Below are 17,454 nucleotides of genomic sequence, written 5' to 3' on the forward strand. Positions count from 1 at the left end.
AGAAAAACCTTCAGAGAAGATTATGGGTGAAAAAGCTTTTTATTAAGTATTTGATATCCCCAAATAAAAAGTCTATATAAAAATTTTGGGGGGCATTCACTTTCCTTTATTTTACTATTCAGTTTTTAGGTATTTTAAGATATGAAATGGGATTGGAAGCCCAATTTATAACACTGAACCTATTAAAAATAAGGAATCAAATGTCAGTGGCTCAACCTAGGAATCAAGATTCGATGTGCTCAGTGATACAGGGTCATTTAAATGGCAAATCGAAGCAGCCTCTCCTGGTTCTTCATCTTAAATACTATCAGTTCCCAGAACCCGTGCCCATTTCTATATCATTATACATGACGGAGCAGCTGAACAAGAACTGGTTTAAGAAACATGCTTAGTTTCTCACATTATAAGATTTGATAACATTGAAAATAATAACTTGCCCTATTATCCATCCAAATACAAGACAGTTCATTATTTAAATTATATGTAAGCCTACATATGGAAGTATTAGACTTCATTCGAAAACATGTCAAGTGTTTTACTAGTTTATTCAAAATTTGAATATGAGAAATGAAAGTCTAATCCTAAAACTGTCAAACAATTCAAATATGAGAAAATTAGCCCTAATAAAGAAAAAATACAACTACTACCTGGAGAAAATCATCAGAAAGCCAATTACAAATGACGCTGTAAATGGGGGCAGCGGGAGGCAGAAACAACACCACCCTTGCGGAGGTACAAAAACTTTTCATTCCCTAGCAGTGAAATGTGTATACTACCATATGTGAAATACATCACCAGTCCAAGTTCGACACATGAAACAGGGCACGCAAAGCCGGTGCACTGGGACGACCCAGAGGGATGGGGTGGGGAGGGAGGTGCGAGGGGGGTTCGGGATGGGGGACACATGTACACCCGTGGCTGATTCATGTCAATGGATGGCAAAAACCATCACAAAATTATAAAGTAATTAGCCTCCAATTAAAACAAAGTAATTAATTTTAAAAAAACCTTTTCATTCTTGCTCTCAGCTAACCCAACTCTATCCCTTCATTCATTCAAACTTTTATTCAGCACCACCAGAGACTAAAATAGTAATAATAATAACAACAGTAAGATAATACCTATCCTTAAGAAGTTTACAATCTTCTGCACTGGAATGTGACCTTCGGCAAGTCACTAGAATACTCTTTGCTCTCTTTTGTGTAAATGTGAAGAGTACTGTTCGTCCCCTTTTCACAACTGGAGTTTAAATTCAATGAGAAAGCACCACAATATGTTTAAGTACCAAATGAATACAGCTATGGATTTAGCAAAATTATGTTAAGTGTGATACTGGTTTTCCTACGAAGCAATTGAAGAAATCTATCATTTCATTCGTGTCCACCATTTAATCCACCACTTTAGACATTCATTCATACCAGATATACCTAAGACATTCTGCAGGGTGTACCAAAGAAATGCTTCAGCCCCTAGTGTCACTGTCCACGTTAAGACCACGCTGCAGACATGAGAGGCAGGGCATCCTCACTGCAGGAACCCACACTGCGCTTTCTTAAGGATAAAATCTCGAAACAAAACCTGTGTCTGACTACTCCATAAAACTGAAACAGAGGCGAAACTTCCCTGGTGGCCCAGTGGTTAAGAATCGGCCTTGCAGTGCAGGGGATGTGGGTCTGACCCCTCATCGGGGAACTAAGATCCCATATGTCACAGAGCAACTAAGCCTGAGGGCCCAATGAAGACCCCATGTGTCCCCAGCTGAGACCTGATGCAGCCAAATCAATAAATAAATATTAAAAAAAAAAAAGTGAAATAGATGCAACTGTTTCAGAAGACTATTTAAAAAGTGACACCAACACTCTTCTTAAATCACAGTTTCCAACCCAAACAGTTCCAAATCTTAAAACTCCTGCCAAAAAATATCTATATGCCAGATGCAAAAACCACATCACAGACAGATCTGTACTATAGTTATCTGTGATGCTACTGAGTTTTAATACATAAACATTTTTCCGTGTAAAAATGCATTTACAAAATACACCATGCATAAGTAATTTTCAAAATGTAAACCACGTAATTTTTCAAAAATGAAAATGAGAAAAGGATGCCACAACCATAAATACTGTCAGCTATAACATTATAATAAAAAGTGATGCCTTGATACACCTGATGCCACTACCCAAATTACATTACAAACTCTAACATCAATTTCTAATTACAGGAAAAGTTAAAAAGATAAAGTACATTATGAAATTTAGAAGTGTGGAAGCATAAACATTTAATGAATTTTTTATATAGTCAGTTTAAAGCAATGTACTAAATTATGGGTGATATTTTAGAACTATGGACAGAGATTTGTGATACTGTACAGGAGGCAGTGATCAAGACCATGCCCAAGAAAAAGAAATGCAAAAAGACAAAATGGTTGTCTGAGGAGGCCTTACAAATAGCTGTGAAATGAAGAGAAGCAAAAGGCAAAGGAGAAAAGGAAAGATATACTCATTTGAATGCAGACTTCCAAAGAATAGCAAGGAGAGATAAGAAAGCCTTCTTCAGTGATCAGTGCAAAGAAATAGAGGAAAACAACAGAATGGGAAAGACCAGAGATCTCTTCAAGAAAATTAGAGACTAGGGAACATTTCATGCAAAGATGGGCTCAATAAAGGACAGAAATGGTAGGGACCTAACAGAAGCAGAAGATATCAAGAAGAGGTGGCAAGAATACACAGAAGAACTATATAAAAAAGATCTTCATGACTCAGATAACCATGATGGTGTGATCACTCACCTAGAGCCAGACATCCTGGAATTCGAAATCAAGTGGGCCTTAGGAAGCATCACTACAAACAAAGCTAGTGGAGGTGATAGAATTCCATTTAAGCTATTTCAAATCCTAAAAGATGAAGCTATGAAGGTGCTGCACTCAGTATGTCAGCAAATTTAGAAAACTCAGCAGTGGCCACAGGACTGGAAAGGTCAGTTTTCACTCCAATCTCAAAGAAAGGCAATGCCAAAGACTGCTCAAACTACTGCACAATTGCACTCATCTCACACACTAGTAAAGTAATGCTCAAAATTCTCCAAGCCAGGCTTCAACAGTATGTGAACCATGAATTTTCAGATGTTCAAGCTGGACTTAGAAAAGGCAGAGGGACCAGAGATCAAATTGCCAACATCTGTTGGATCTTCGAAAAAGCAAGAGTGTTCCAGAAAAACATCTACTTCTGTTTTACTGACTATGCCAAAGCCTTTGACTGTGTGGATCACAATAAACTGTGGAAAATTCTGAAAGAGATGGGAATACCAGACCACCTGACCTGCCTCCTGAGAAATTTGTATGCAGGTCAAGAAGCAACAGTTACAACTGGACATGGAACAACAGACTGGTTCCAAATCGGGAAAGGAGTATGTTAAGGCTGTATATTGTCACCCTGCTTCTTTAATTTACATACAGAGTACATCATGAGAAACACTGGGCTGAATAAAGCACAAGCTGGAATCAAGATTGCTGGGAGAAATATCAATAACCTCAGATATGCAGATGACACCACCCTTACGGCAGAAAGTGAAGAGGAACTAAAGTGCCTCTTGACCAAAGTGAAAAAGGAGAGTAAAGAAGTTGGCTTAAAACTCAACATTCAGAAAACTAAGACCATGGCATCCGGTCCCATCACTTCATGGCAAATAGATGGGGAAACAATGGAAACAGTGACAGACTTTATTTTCTCCAAAATCACTGCAGATGATGACTGCAGCCATGAAATTAAAAGACACTTGCTACTTGGAAGAAAAGCTATGGCCAACCTAGACAGTATTTTAAAAAACAGAGACATTACTTTGCCAACAAAGGTCTGGCTAGTCAAGACTATGGTTTTTCCAGTAGTCATGTATGGATGTGAGAGTTGGACTATAAAGAAAGCTGAGCACTGACGAATTGATGTTTTTGAACTGTGGTGTTGGAGAAGACTCTTGAGAGAGTCCCTTGGACTGCAAAGAGATCCAACCAGTCCATCCTAAAGGAGATTAGTCCTTGGTGTTCACTGGAAGGACTGATGCTGAAGCTGAAACTCCAGTACTTTGGCCACCTCATGTGAAGAACTGACTCATCTGAAAAGACCCTGAGGCTGGGAAAGATTGGAGGTGGGAGGACAAGGGGACAACAGAGGATGAGGTGGCTGGATGGCATCACCGACTCAATAGACATGATTTTGAGTAAGCTCCGGAAGTTGGTGATGGACAGGGAAGTGTGGCGTCCTGCAGTCCATGTGGTCACAAAGAGTCAGACACAACTGAGTGACTAAACTGAACTAAAATTATGGGTGATATTTTACCACACACACACACACAAATTGTACCTTTTACAGTAGGACAGCTCTTTGATCTACAACAGTAACTACAGTAACTGCACAACCTGCTGTCTAAAGGTCAGGAGACCTGGACTAACTCACTGTTTGCAAGAGGCTCTCACTAAGTCACTGGTTATCTGAAGCAGTGAGCATGGCCACACTAAATTTGATGTTTTGTAAATAAGATAACTGAAGTAGAAGACCTACAGCTCTTTTCTCATAAACAAACACCTCTTACAAACATGCAACAGGCCATGATACCACATCACCCCATCCCAATCTACTATATATTCCCATCGACTATAATTTAAAGTCTATTTTCTACGGTTAATTATAAAACATCAGTGTTTTATATAAATTAAAATGATGATTGTCTCAAAACATACAGGTCTTCCTCAAATTCTAGGAAGTGTACCATTTGAGAATCACTGCTACTTGCCAAATTACCATGAAGAGAATGACATTACTATTCAAATTCTGAATGCATTAGCAGTGTCTCACCCTATCCCTTTTCTGAATTTCACAAATAAATTACCATGTTTTAGCGTTACTAATTTATGTCTTTCAGTGTAGACAATAAATATTCTATTGGGTATTTTTGGAGAAGAGCCATCTGTGGAATTCTTGTATGGTAGTGAAGCTAAAGAAAAATAGGCAGTCATTTTAAACAACGTTAACAGTATGCCATGGCCCTTAATGTTCCTATTAATTTGTGAGATTAACGAAAGCAAATAATAAAGTACAAAATAAGTAGACGTCTGCGGGGAGCCTGCGTGAGGAGCTCCGCCCGTGGCAAAGGTCATGAGGAAGGAGGCTCGGCATACGCAAAGGTGGGATCTAGCCTCAGGAGTCCCCCTGGAAATTCTTGGGCATCTACCCCCAACACCAGAGTCTGCCTATTTTCTGCTTTGTGCTCTCACCTACACCTCTGACAGTACGGGGGGCTGTCCCCACTACCTCTCTCTGAAAAAGAGTGAACTTACAGCTCCAGTTAATAAAGTTCCTGGGTGTGATAGTGTTTCAACCTACAAACTCCTTTGGAAGTCCTCTAGCCTGCCTGAATAGGTTTTTCCGGCCACAGGTGATTGTTCAGAGCCTCCCAACTGTGAGAGGCACGAGATGTTCTAAAGTGTCTAAATACAGATTCCTTTGAGCAGTTAAAAAATTGATTAGAAATTGTATTGGTGAAGGGTTTTTCACTTGTTGGGCCAATGTTTGCTGCTAAGTTTCCATATCCCTTACCTGCTGTGTCCCTGGCAGTGTATTAATTAATACAATTGGTGTAAGTAGTAGCTTTAATGTTTGTAACCTTGGACCCTTGAGTTAATTCTTTTTCTTGTTATAGCCTACCACACCTTTGCCCTGTAGGAATGCAACTTTATCTAATGCTTTTGGAGGATGGCGCCTGACTAATCACCTTTAGAGAAAAATAAGTTTTCTGAAGAAAGGGTCTTAAAATGTTAACAAGCCTCCGGGCCAGAAGATGATGCAAATCACCTAAACTTTTGCATATGATATGTTTGCAGGAAGAAAGCCTGGCTTATTGCATGACTCTACCCCTTCCCCCATTATCCTCTATGCGTAATTTAAGGTATAAAAACTACTTTGGAAAATAAAGTGCGGGCCTTGTTCACCGAAGCTTGGTCTCCCCATGTCGTTCTTTCTCTCACCTTCTGGCTGAATTATTCAGCCTCTTTTCTCCGCTGAATTTCCTCACTGAGCTATCCTTATTTAACCACTCTTTATATCTTTAATTAACATTTAAATAAGCTGTTGTTTCCTCATCGCCAATGCTGCCTCCCCTTCAAATTCCCTGGATCCACTGGGGCTGGACCCCGGCAGACGTACATGTTTCTGCAACTATCCTCGCAGTAGCAAGAAAGAATATTTTTTAAGACTTGCATTATCGAAGGCAATAACTGCCATGCTGCAGCAATGAAGACAACTCAAATCACGGAAAACTGTGGGCTTGGGACACCCGGCCACACAGCACAGGCCTCTAACGAAAAGTTAACTAGTACAGACGGTCATGCCAACAAACTGTGACTTTCCAAGGCCAGCTCATCATCAAAAGTGCACATAGTTAAAAAAAACCCTATTAACACACTAACTCTGTTTTTAGAAACGTCTTAATTTTCAAAGACACAGTATTTCTATATTCCTTACACATGTGATTGTCCCCTATTTTCAAAGAAATCTTTATACACAGTTCTCTCATCTAATCTTCACAGAATGCACTTTTTTGAGTGGCAGGGTAAAAACTGCTGGGAACATGCAGGTAACTTCTTATTTAAGCCTACATTTTCTTACATAACTTGACCAACGTCACAGAATTATCAAGTGGCAAAGCTATGATTAAAATCTGGGTTTCCTATTATTCCAGAGAGTTAGTAACATCAGTAATAAAAATCTAAAAAGCATGAAGAAAAACATCACCAAGCCAAAACCTACTTTTTGTTGATATAGTAAATTATAATAGAGTAGTTCTTTTAGTGAGCAGAACTGTATCTGATTAAAAATGTTTCACTCCTTACTCTGCGGGTTGACTTGTCACTCTTAACCACCCCAAATAAAGGTGAGACTATATAAGTAAATTAAAAAGGAATGAAGAGTATCAATGTCAAAAAGCTTATATAGTGACTCATAAGAAAACCTTTAAGACCTCATTCACACCCTATTAACATTTATTCTGGTCATCTCATCTCTCATAGTCCTGTAAGATTAAACACTACAAAGACAGTTGATGCTATGGGCAGACACAAGCAAGCAGTAAAAAGTAACAGATTAAGGGGCAGAGGGAGTCTAACCAACAATGAACAGGCAATGAAGTGCAGGATTCCCCCAAAGACCTCCAAGTAACTATTACATTGTTGCTCTCAAATCATCAAGAAAATTAAACTGTATTCAGTGAAATCTGTTTGAGAAGGCAGAAAAATATATACAGTACCTCCATACCTGCAGGTTCCACAACCACGGATATAAATACTTGGGAAAAAATTTTCTCAGAGCTATTTACAGAGCATCTGCATTACATTTACATAGTACTTGTACTATATTATGTATTATAAGTAACCTAGGGATGATTCAAAGTATACAGGAGGATGTGTGTAGGTTACATCCAAATACTACATTCCTTTTATATGAGGGACTTGAGTATCCACAGATCTTGGCATCCAAGGGGGTCCTGGAAGCAATCCCCTGAGGCTATCTAGGGATGACTATTGAGTCTCGATTACATTGAAAATTTTCTCATGTTAGACCCATATGTACTCAAGTGTTGTGTATTTACTTTATTAATCTATTTCACCCAGAATCCTGTAAACATTTTAAAATACTTTACTTAAACCATAAATACTATTTATTTTAAACGTAATCCCAAAAAAGCGCTACAAATCAGAATTCACCAAGACGGCCACTGCGTGTTTGGACGCCGAGATACAAACCTACTGCAGCGTGAAACTGAGATAACGCATCCGCGAGCTGTCCGGCTGCGAGCAGCTTCTTGCCCAATTCCAGATGCTTCTCAACATCTGCATTTACTCCACATTCAGCACCTAAAGTCAAACAAAAAAATAACAATTAACTTTCCATGAACCACAAGTGAACTCTCACCAATACAATGTTAAAAATATAGTTGTCTGCTTCAGTCATCTACCCAGATGAAAAAAGTCACAGAAGCTGAAGTGAGCTAAAGAAAGCAACAATCAAGTACAGGGCTTCATTTTACAGTGTATAAGCCACCCGAAAATATATCCATATTAATAACCTCATCAGTCCAAAGAACATACCTACTCTACAAAATACAAGGAAAATTGGGTAACACAGTAACTAGCAAAAATACTTAAACTTTCTTGGTCAACAACAACAAAATTAGAACTGCTTTGTTTAACTACAATCTCACTTTAATGAATATTAGAATTCACAGATGTATAGAACAGTCTTTTGGACTCTGTGGGAGAGGGAGAGGGTGGGATGATTGGGAGAATGGCATTGAAACATGTATAATATCATATATGAAACGAATGGCGAGTCCAGGCTCGATGCATGATACTGGATGCTTGGTGGTGCAATGGGATGACCCAGAGGGATGGTACGGGGAGGGAGAAGGGAGGGGGGTTCAGGATGCGGAACACGTGTACACCTGTGGCGGATTCATGTTGATGTATGGCAAAACCAATACAATATTGTAAAGTAATTAACCTCCAATTAAAATAAATAAATTTATATTAAAAAAATAAAAATAAAACAAACAAAAAAATAGAATCCACTATAATAATCCAGCAGAGAAGGCACTGGCACCCCACTCCAGTACTCTTGCCTGGAAAATCCCATGGACAGAGGAGCCTGGTGGGCTGCAGTCCATGGGGTCGCTAAGAGTCGGATACGACTGAATGACTTCACTTTCACTTTTGACTTTCATGCATTGGAGAAGGAAATGGCAACCCACTCCAGTGTTGTTGCCTGGAGAATCCCAGGGACAGCGGAACCGGTGGGCTGCCGTCTATGAGGTCGCACAGAGTCGGACATGACTGAAGTGACTTAGCAGTAGCATAATAATCAAGAACTTATTGAGCAACTACAGGGCACCAGGCACTGTGCTACGTATTTGGGATAAGTGAGCGAAACAAAAACCTCAGTCACTCGTGGCACCTGACATTACAGCAGCAGGAGTCAGACATAAGTACGGGAGGTGAAAAGGAGAGCTGCCTGGGTTGGGGCTCAGGAGCAGTGGGGCTTTCAGTATTAAACAAGGTGGTCAAGGACTCACCATGCAGGTATCTAAGAAAAGAGTTTGCCAAGAAGGACCACCACCTAGGGCGAAGGCCCTGGGGTGAGGCGCCTACCAGGTATGTTCCAGAAACAGCAGGGAGGTCTGGATGACCACCACAGAGCCAACGAGGGAGATGACAAATGAGATGAGGTCAGAGTAGTAGAGGGGCCTGACTGTTTTCAGCTTTGGTTTCACTCTGAGCAAAATGTGGACCTAGTGAGGAGCTGGGAGTAGAACAGCATCATCTGACCGACAGGCCAATAATCAACCGACGTGCCGCCTCTCAGCTCCACATCCATGCTCCAGTACGGACTGTAATAACGGACTGGGGTGGGTAAGCATTTTTCTTTACATTGAGCACAATGCTGGGCTTTGACAGTAAAGGGCGCTGAAGGGGCACTTCGGGAAGCTCCCCTCCTGGTTCCTTTCTTCTGGCCCCTACCGCGGCGTGTGCAGGGGGCCCACCTCCAGAGGGGCCCTGTCCTAGCCACGAATCCAGGGTCCAGTCCCTAGGCCACCTGGAGCCTCGGTCACATACCACCTCCCACGAGGACACCACACACCTGAGAAGGTGGCTTCTTGCTTCCCCAGCTGCTGTGGACCAGCTCTAGCCCCGGCAACTCAGCAAACCTTTCTATCAACAAATGGGCTGCAACTGCACTGTCTCCAATGAGATCTGAACCCCAGCCTTGGGGAGGGGACCCCCTCCAGGCTGGCCCTTCCCTGGGGGACTGCCTCTCGGTTCTGGACTATCTATCCCACAGAGTTCCTTTGACACCATTACAGTCACCCTCCTATCGTAACAGTTCTTCACATTAAACTTCCTCTTTTAAAATAACCATGAGGTTTCTGTCTCCTGAAGAGAACCAGACTTTCATACACAATTGGTATTGGGAGTGATTCCAAGACACAGAGCCACAAAAATGGGATTTAAGGAATGGTTTGGTCATGCCCTTGAGCTTGAGCGCTGTTGCTGAATTCTGTGTCAATGAGAAATGAGTTAGTAATTTATAGCAGGTATAGAATCAATTAATGAAGATATCATTTGCCGTTGACATGCTGCAAACTGAGACACACGGCTGGGAAACCCAAGTGGCTGCTGCACTTGACCATAATGGCAGTAATGATGAGAATAAGGACTGTGGGATGGATTCCTCGGAGCACACTGCAGTACCTAAAGAGGAAAGAAAAGCTCAGGGCTAACTCCTAGCTGAGAGATTCCACGGTAGCCCCTAAAACAAACTCTTAATGTTTTGTAGCCATAGCGATGATTTAGCTGGAAATTAAACAGAAAATTTAATTTTCAGGATCGCTGAATTAAAACAAAAGTTGAATTCAAAGCCTCTCCAAGTCTCTCCTAAGGTATTTAGAACATATTAATAAAGAATGGGACCCTCAAACTTAAAATGGGACATCTGGTTGTAACCTACATGAAACGGACCAACTCAACCTCCCAGACCTTCTGAGCCTGCCTTACCCACAGAAGAAGCTTGCCTTCCATCGTCAGTGGCACCTCGGCTTCAACTGCTTAAAATTCCAAGGAAAACCACTCAGGGCAGAAGCCATGAAAGGCGATGCTCACTTAGATACACCTAACCACTCCAGATGTCACCAGGCACATATATTACTGTGACCTATAGAAAACAATTTACTACTCAATGCTCTGTCATTACCTAAATGGGAAGGGAATCTAAAACAGATGGGATATATGTGTAACTGATTCACTCTGAGGTAGAGCGGAAACTAACAACATTGTAAAGCAATGATACTCCAATAAAAACTTAAAGAAAAAACAGTTTATACACCAAAAGAATTGCAAGACTTTGCTGATAAACTAGCAGAAACCGATGGAACATGCTTGGGAATGGATTCTAACGGTTTTAGATCAAGAAGAGTAGAATATAATACTGTATCTGGTCTCATTAACTGGTGTGTGCCCACCTTCTAGAATAGAGGTCAGCAAACTGCTTTTGTAAATAAAATCCTACTGGAACACAGTCACGCCCCTTCACTGCACCTGCTTAATGCTGCTTTCATGCTACAATGCAAAGTTGAGTAGTTCTGACAAAAATCACATAGCCCACCAAACTTAAAGACAACTATATTGAGAAAAGTCTTCTGTCAAAATTATCTTAAACTTTTCTCAGTACTTACAGTTAAAAGTCTCAGTTACATGGAAAATCCTTATATTGGGTAATATGCATTGAACATTATGTATTTATTAATCTATTTCACCCAGAATTGGTCAGTATTTTTAAATATTTTATTTAAATAGCAAATAATATTTATTTTAAATGCTATCCCCAAAAGGGATTATAGAATTAGAATTCACTAAAATGGCTGCTGAGTGTTTTGGTTCCAAGATACAAACCTCCTGCAGCATGAAGCTGAGATAAAGCGGCAGCGAGCTGCCCAGCTGCAGGAAGTTTCTGATCAAGGAGAAGCGGGCTCTGCTGCTACGGTGGCAAAGAGGGGTATGCCTGGACCCTAGGGGACTCTCTGGGGCCTTAGTCCTTCCATGCCCAACACTAAAGATTAATTTTAAACTATAGCAACCAAAAAACAGGGCAGTTGAGCACTCAGACCCTTTAGAAATGAGGGTTTTGGTTACACCATCAGGTGAAGAAGCCAGAGGAGCTGAGGTTCCAGCAGAAGGCACGAGAAGTAAGGGACAGGAAGTTAACAAAGGATGCCATATATGTCAACTATGACCTCATGACTAATTACAGACTCAAGATGCAGCGGCTTTGCACATGTTCTCTTTGCTTGTTTATACACATCTGTTTATTGGTATCAGAAAAGGAAATGGCACCCCACTCCAGTACTCTTGCCTGGAAAATCCCATGGACAGAGGAGCCTGGTAGGCTGCAGTCCATGGGGTCACTAAGAGTCGGGCACGACTGAGCGACTTCACTTTCGCTTTTCACTTTCATGCATTGGAGAAGGAAATGGCAACCCACTCCAGTGTTCTTGCCTGGAGAATCCCAGGGACAGGGGAGCCTAGTGGGCTGCCGTCTATGGGGTCGCACAGAGTCGGAGACAACTGAAGTGACTTAGCAGCAGCAGTTTATTTGTATATAGTCAAGCCTCACAATTCAGACTGTGTCTCAGAATTTGCCCACTCACTAAAATTTATCTGTAACCCCCTAAAACTCATTTGTAATCTCCAAACTAATATTCAGGGCCCCCTGGCGGTCATTTGAGGACATGTGTATGGGCAGAACAGTAACACACCGGGACACTTGAAGAGCATGTTCCGGCTGAAGTCAAACAAGGTGATTCTCCTTCTTCCTGTGTCAGCTCTCATGTTATAAACAAGTGTCCTCTATGGTTTTTACTTTCCTTCTTTTTCACTGATTTCACTGTTTAAAACTGGCCCCCAAGCGTAGTACTCCCTAATGTTCCTAAACACAAGAGAGCATACTGGGCCTTTCAAAAAAAATACGTTTGGGGAATTCCCTGGTGATCCAATGGTTAAGACTCTGAGCTTCCACTGTCAGGGATGTGGGTTCAATCCCTAGTAGGGGAAATAAGATCCTGCAAGCTATATGGTACAAGCAAAACACTTTCAAGAAAAGAAAACATGTTTGTCAGATAAGCTTCACTCAGACATGAATGATAACGCTGCTGGCCATGAATTCAATGTTAGTCAATTATATTAAACAAGATATTTTTAAACAGAAAGTCACACAAACAAGGTTACATTCTGATCTGTTGACAAACATGTAGTGACCTGAGGCCTTGCAGGATCCTAAGCCCGAATTTTCTCCCACGTGCAGTGGTTTAATATTTGCTAATTCAACATTCATAATGACATATGGAGTATAACTACCATGAACAAAGAGAATTGACTGTACTAATCGTATTTTCTCCAGTTTCCATTTTTATTTACAAGCTGTTAAAATTAACTTTACAATTTAGTTTTTATATAACTAAGTACCGAACAGGACAGTGGTAATTAATACAGTCAGTAATGGACCCAGTGACTGTTGAAAACACCTTAACCAGGATACAGGCAAGCGTTTCTTCATTTACAAGAAGACCTGCACCTTGTTAGGTAGAATATAGACTCTTTTTGTTGTTCTAAAGTTCAAATGCGTGTAGAAGGGGCACATGGAAACTAAATGCCACAGCATTTCTCTTTCACAATGAAAATGATGTTGCGCTTTTCAGTGTGCTAAGGAGACACTGCAGGGAAAACAATCTGAACAGCCATCACTTGAGAGGGTGGAGACAGGACTGGGAAGGAGCAGAAGAAATGTCTCTGGGGTGCTGAGAGTGCTCCAACCCTGATGACGGCGAGGGCTGCACAAGCACATGCAATTATCAAAATCCAGCAAGTATATACTTCAAAATGGACATTTTATTGTATACAAATTTTACCCCTGCAAAAAACAAATGCTAATGACATACATGTTAAAGTATTTAGGGACATGTGCACAGATATTATTTTGAAAATTATTTTTTCAAAAGGATTAATGGATAGAAAAATGCCCAGAGGGATATGTATTAAAAACATGTGTAGTAATTACATTAATAGTAGAATTTAGGTGATAGGTACAGGACTGTACACAATAAAATTGTTTCAACTTTACACCATGTTTAATAATAAAATGTTGGAAAAGCATACAACACAGTAAGTGTTAGGATGGAAGGAATACACAAAGGGCTCTGAGAGGGCACAAGTAGAGGCACCTAACGCCTACAATTAAAACTGAATAAAATTTAACATTCAATTTGTCAGTCTCACTACTCACAGCATAAATGCCGCTTAGCTAATGGCGAGTGTGTGGGACAGTAAGGGTAATAGAGAACATTTCCCAGCATCACAGAAAGTTCTCCTGGACAGTGCTGGGTTGGGGGGACACGGTGTTCCCTGAGGTCTCCCCTGAAGGACAAGTGAGAAGGATGGACCTATGTGCCAAGCCTGAAGAGGGAATCCAGCATTCTGAACACAAAGAACATCGTATCTTTATAAAAGCCAAGAACTCAAGATTAATGAGGCTTTCCGAGAACTCAGAGTCCAGTACCGCAGCCCGCTCTCCTCTCCACCATGCCTTCGCTACTGAGTGGGTCTTTCTCACTACTTTCTCTGCTAGAAGATGCCAGTAAACAGCCAGAAGGAAAGAGGGAAATCAATCAAGTCCCAGTGACAGTAACTCAGGTAACATGATGCTGACTAGACCATGTAGTAGCAGCAGTGCAAACAGAGAAAACAGACTGCGGAGAAAAATTACCAGAGAGGAAAAGGCTACACGTGACTTACGTCAACTGTCTGAACAGGGGTCAAGTGAAGAAAGAGATGGAGTCCAGGAAGACAGCCAGAGCAAACTATCTGAACAACTGCCTGCCATTTCAATCATCAAAAGCTAGTGAATTTCTGATTTCATCTAATACAGCAAAAAGCCAAATGAAATACACTTTACCTTACTCTTCACCCTACTAAACAAAGTAGCTTTTCATATGCCCAGTCTGCATTTTCTGGGTTTCTGTGTAGTGTTTTATTACACTGGTTGCCTGCTGGAGCCCTCTAAATAAGGAAGGAAATACGAAGGGGAAAAAAAAGAAGGAAGGAGGAAACCTTAAATTGGCGGTCTCCAAAACTCAGGGTCCTAAAGCTACAATTCAAAGAGATAAAATGCACCCCTAGGTTTATAGCAGCGCTATTCACAATAACCAAGACGTGGAAACAATCGAAAAATCTCCATCGACAGATGAACGGATAAAGAAGATGTGGTACATATACACAGTGGAATACTGCTCAGCCATGAAAAAGAATGAAATCATGCCATTTGCAGCACCATGCATGGACCTAGAGATTAGCAAACTAAGTGCAGTCGGTCAGAAAGACAAATACCATGCACTTAAATGTGGGGTCTAAAGTATGACACACATGAACTTATCTACTTCTACAGAAACACACTCACAGGGACAGAGAGCAGACTTGTAGTTGCCAAGGGGGACAGAGGGACTGGAACTTTGGGATTACCGTTTTATATATAAAATGGATAAACAAAAAGGCCCACTGTGTAGCACAGAGGACTATATTCAATATCTTGTGATAAACCATAAAAGAATATGAAAAAGAATGTGTATTTATACATATATATGTATGTATAACTGGATCGCTGGGCTGTAGAGCAGAAACTAATATATTATGGTAAATCAAGTATACTTCAATACAATAAATTAAAAGAAAAAACAAAACTCAGGATCCTACAAAGTCCTATTTGTTTGGGGGCAATAATGTGAAAACGTCTAACCTATTTAAGAGTATGTGGATATAATCTGGAGAAATTAGTTGGGGGTTTCAGTGAACTAGGAAAGCACTGTTATTTTTTATTTTTCCCATTTAAAATGAAGACACAGGCTCCTAACCTGTATTTTCAGAGAAAGTCAGTATGCTATATAGACTTAGAAACTGATTATATTCAGAATGTGAGAGTCAACTGTAGTTTCACCTAATTCCATATCATATCCAAAAATACAACCTGCTTTTCATAATGAAGATTATGGAAATTAACGTTTTACTTAACAGACGTTACTGAACACTGTATAAAATTGCGGCCTTAACAGAAATGAATAAGAAAGCAATGAGGAGAATCCTACAGGCTTTAGCTTTATGAGAACTCCCCAGCCTACAGGGCAATCACTGACTCTGGAGAGAGGCTATTTTCCAGCATGGCGTTGGAGTTTCCACCACATAATGAAGTATTTACAGAATATATCATGTGCAGGGACTGCCTTCAAAATAATCTTGGGGAGGAGGATGAAAGTGTAGACAAATGCATCCACCAAGTGCTGGTAATTTTTGAAGTGGGGTGACAAGGTCACAGCCATGAAACGAAAAGATGCTTGCTCCTTGGAAGAAAAGCTATGACCAACCTAGACAGCACATTAAAAAGCAGAGACATACTTTGCCAACAAAGGTCAGTCTAGTCAAAGTTATGGTTTTTCCAGTAGTCACGTATGGATGTGAGAGTTGGACTATAAAGAAAGCTGAGCGCCGAAGAATTGATGCTTTTGAACTGTGGTGTTGGAGAAGACTCTTGAGAGTCCCTTGGACTGCAAGGAGACCCAACCAGTCAATCCTAGAGGAAATCACTCCTGAATATTCATTGGAAGGATGGATGCTGAAGCTAGAACTCCACTACTTTGGCCACCTGATGCGAAGAACTAACTCACTGGAAAAGACCCTGATGCTGGGAAAGATTGAAGGCGGGAGGAGAAGGGGACAACAGAGGATGAGATGGTTGGATGGCATCACCAATGGGTGTGAGTTTGCGTAATCTCCGGGAGCTGGTGATAGACAGGGAGGCCTGGCGTGCTACAGTCCATGGGGTTGCAAAGAGTCAGACACGACTGAGCAACCGAACTGAACTGACAGGACACAGTGGTACACAATACTATTTTCTATAATTTGGTGTATTTTTAAGATTTTCCAAGAACAAAATTTAACTTACATCCTTTCAATGAAGAAATGACTCGCTGATAGAAATTACCTCTTAGCTTTAAAGAAAAAATTTTTTTAAGAAAGTGGTCCATAGGAAATAGAAAAAAACAGTCACCTAACTAAGCACATGAGCCTACTTCCCAATAGGCTCAAATTCTAGAAATGACAAGATTTATTTAAGGAGATACATCCATAACCTCACTGAAAAACAAAATTCTTTTTTAAGAAGAAGAGGACCATCTGAAAAACAGAAATTTTGGAAAAATTCTCAAAACATAAAACGGACAGGATGAGACTGGTGGGCAAAATCATATCCAAACACCTTCTCAGGAGAGGTATGCCGTGAGGTGGCTGCAGCTCTCTGGGAGACCCAGAGAGCTGAAACCAGGGAAAGGAAAGAAGAGGTCCTGAAGACTTCTTAGCCTCCAGACAGGCAGTCAGCCTTCTCTCACAATCAGAATTCAAAGACAGGCAACAGCAATTCTGAAAAACAAAAATGAGCGTTAAAACCTATCCTTATGAAACCAATACCAAACAAGAGAATTAAGGAACCAAAATTGGTGGAGCAAATAGGCAAAAAATTCTAAAAATGAAGATAACTGACATCCTTACAGATCCACAGGATGCAACACACATTAAAAAACAGACCAGTGTCCATGCAGACTGCTCTAGCAGTGGGGATGCAGTGTAATAAAGATAGACAAGCAAATCACTCCTGCCAGAGGACAGGAAGCGGTGCTTAATATAGTGCTTAGGAGTCAATAACTTCTCCCTGAGTTAGAACATAAAAGGCAGGAGAGCAGTCCCAAATGACAAAAAGCCACCAGCATGCCAAAATATGATCAGGCAAGTAGTACAAAACAAGTGCAGGCTTGGGCAGAACC

The 17,454-nt window shown here is 40.7% G+C and overlaps 1 protein-coding gene across 1 annotated transcript in view; it reads right to left on the bottom strand.

The window, feature by feature from the left end:
- DNAJC3 (DnaJ heat shock protein family (Hsp40) member C3) overlaps positions 1-17,454 on the bottom strand; it is a 67,104-nt gene that overhangs the window by 36,953 nt on the left and 12,697 nt on the right. The window contains exon 2 of the mRNA XM_070380812.1: positions 7,790-7,900. Coding sequence (XP_070236913.1) covers positions 7,790-7,900 — 111 coding nt within the window. The remainder of the gene's footprint in view (positions 1-7,789; positions 7,901-17,454) is intronic.

The sequence above is a fragment of the Bos mutus genome, chromosome 12 (genome assembly GCF_027580195.1).
Source record: "Bos mutus isolate GX-2022 chromosome 12, NWIPB_WYAK_1.1, whole genome shotgun sequence".
In the NCBI taxonomy this organism is placed as follows: domain Eukaryota; kingdom Metazoa; phylum Chordata; class Mammalia; order Artiodactyla; family Bovidae; genus Bos; species Bos mutus.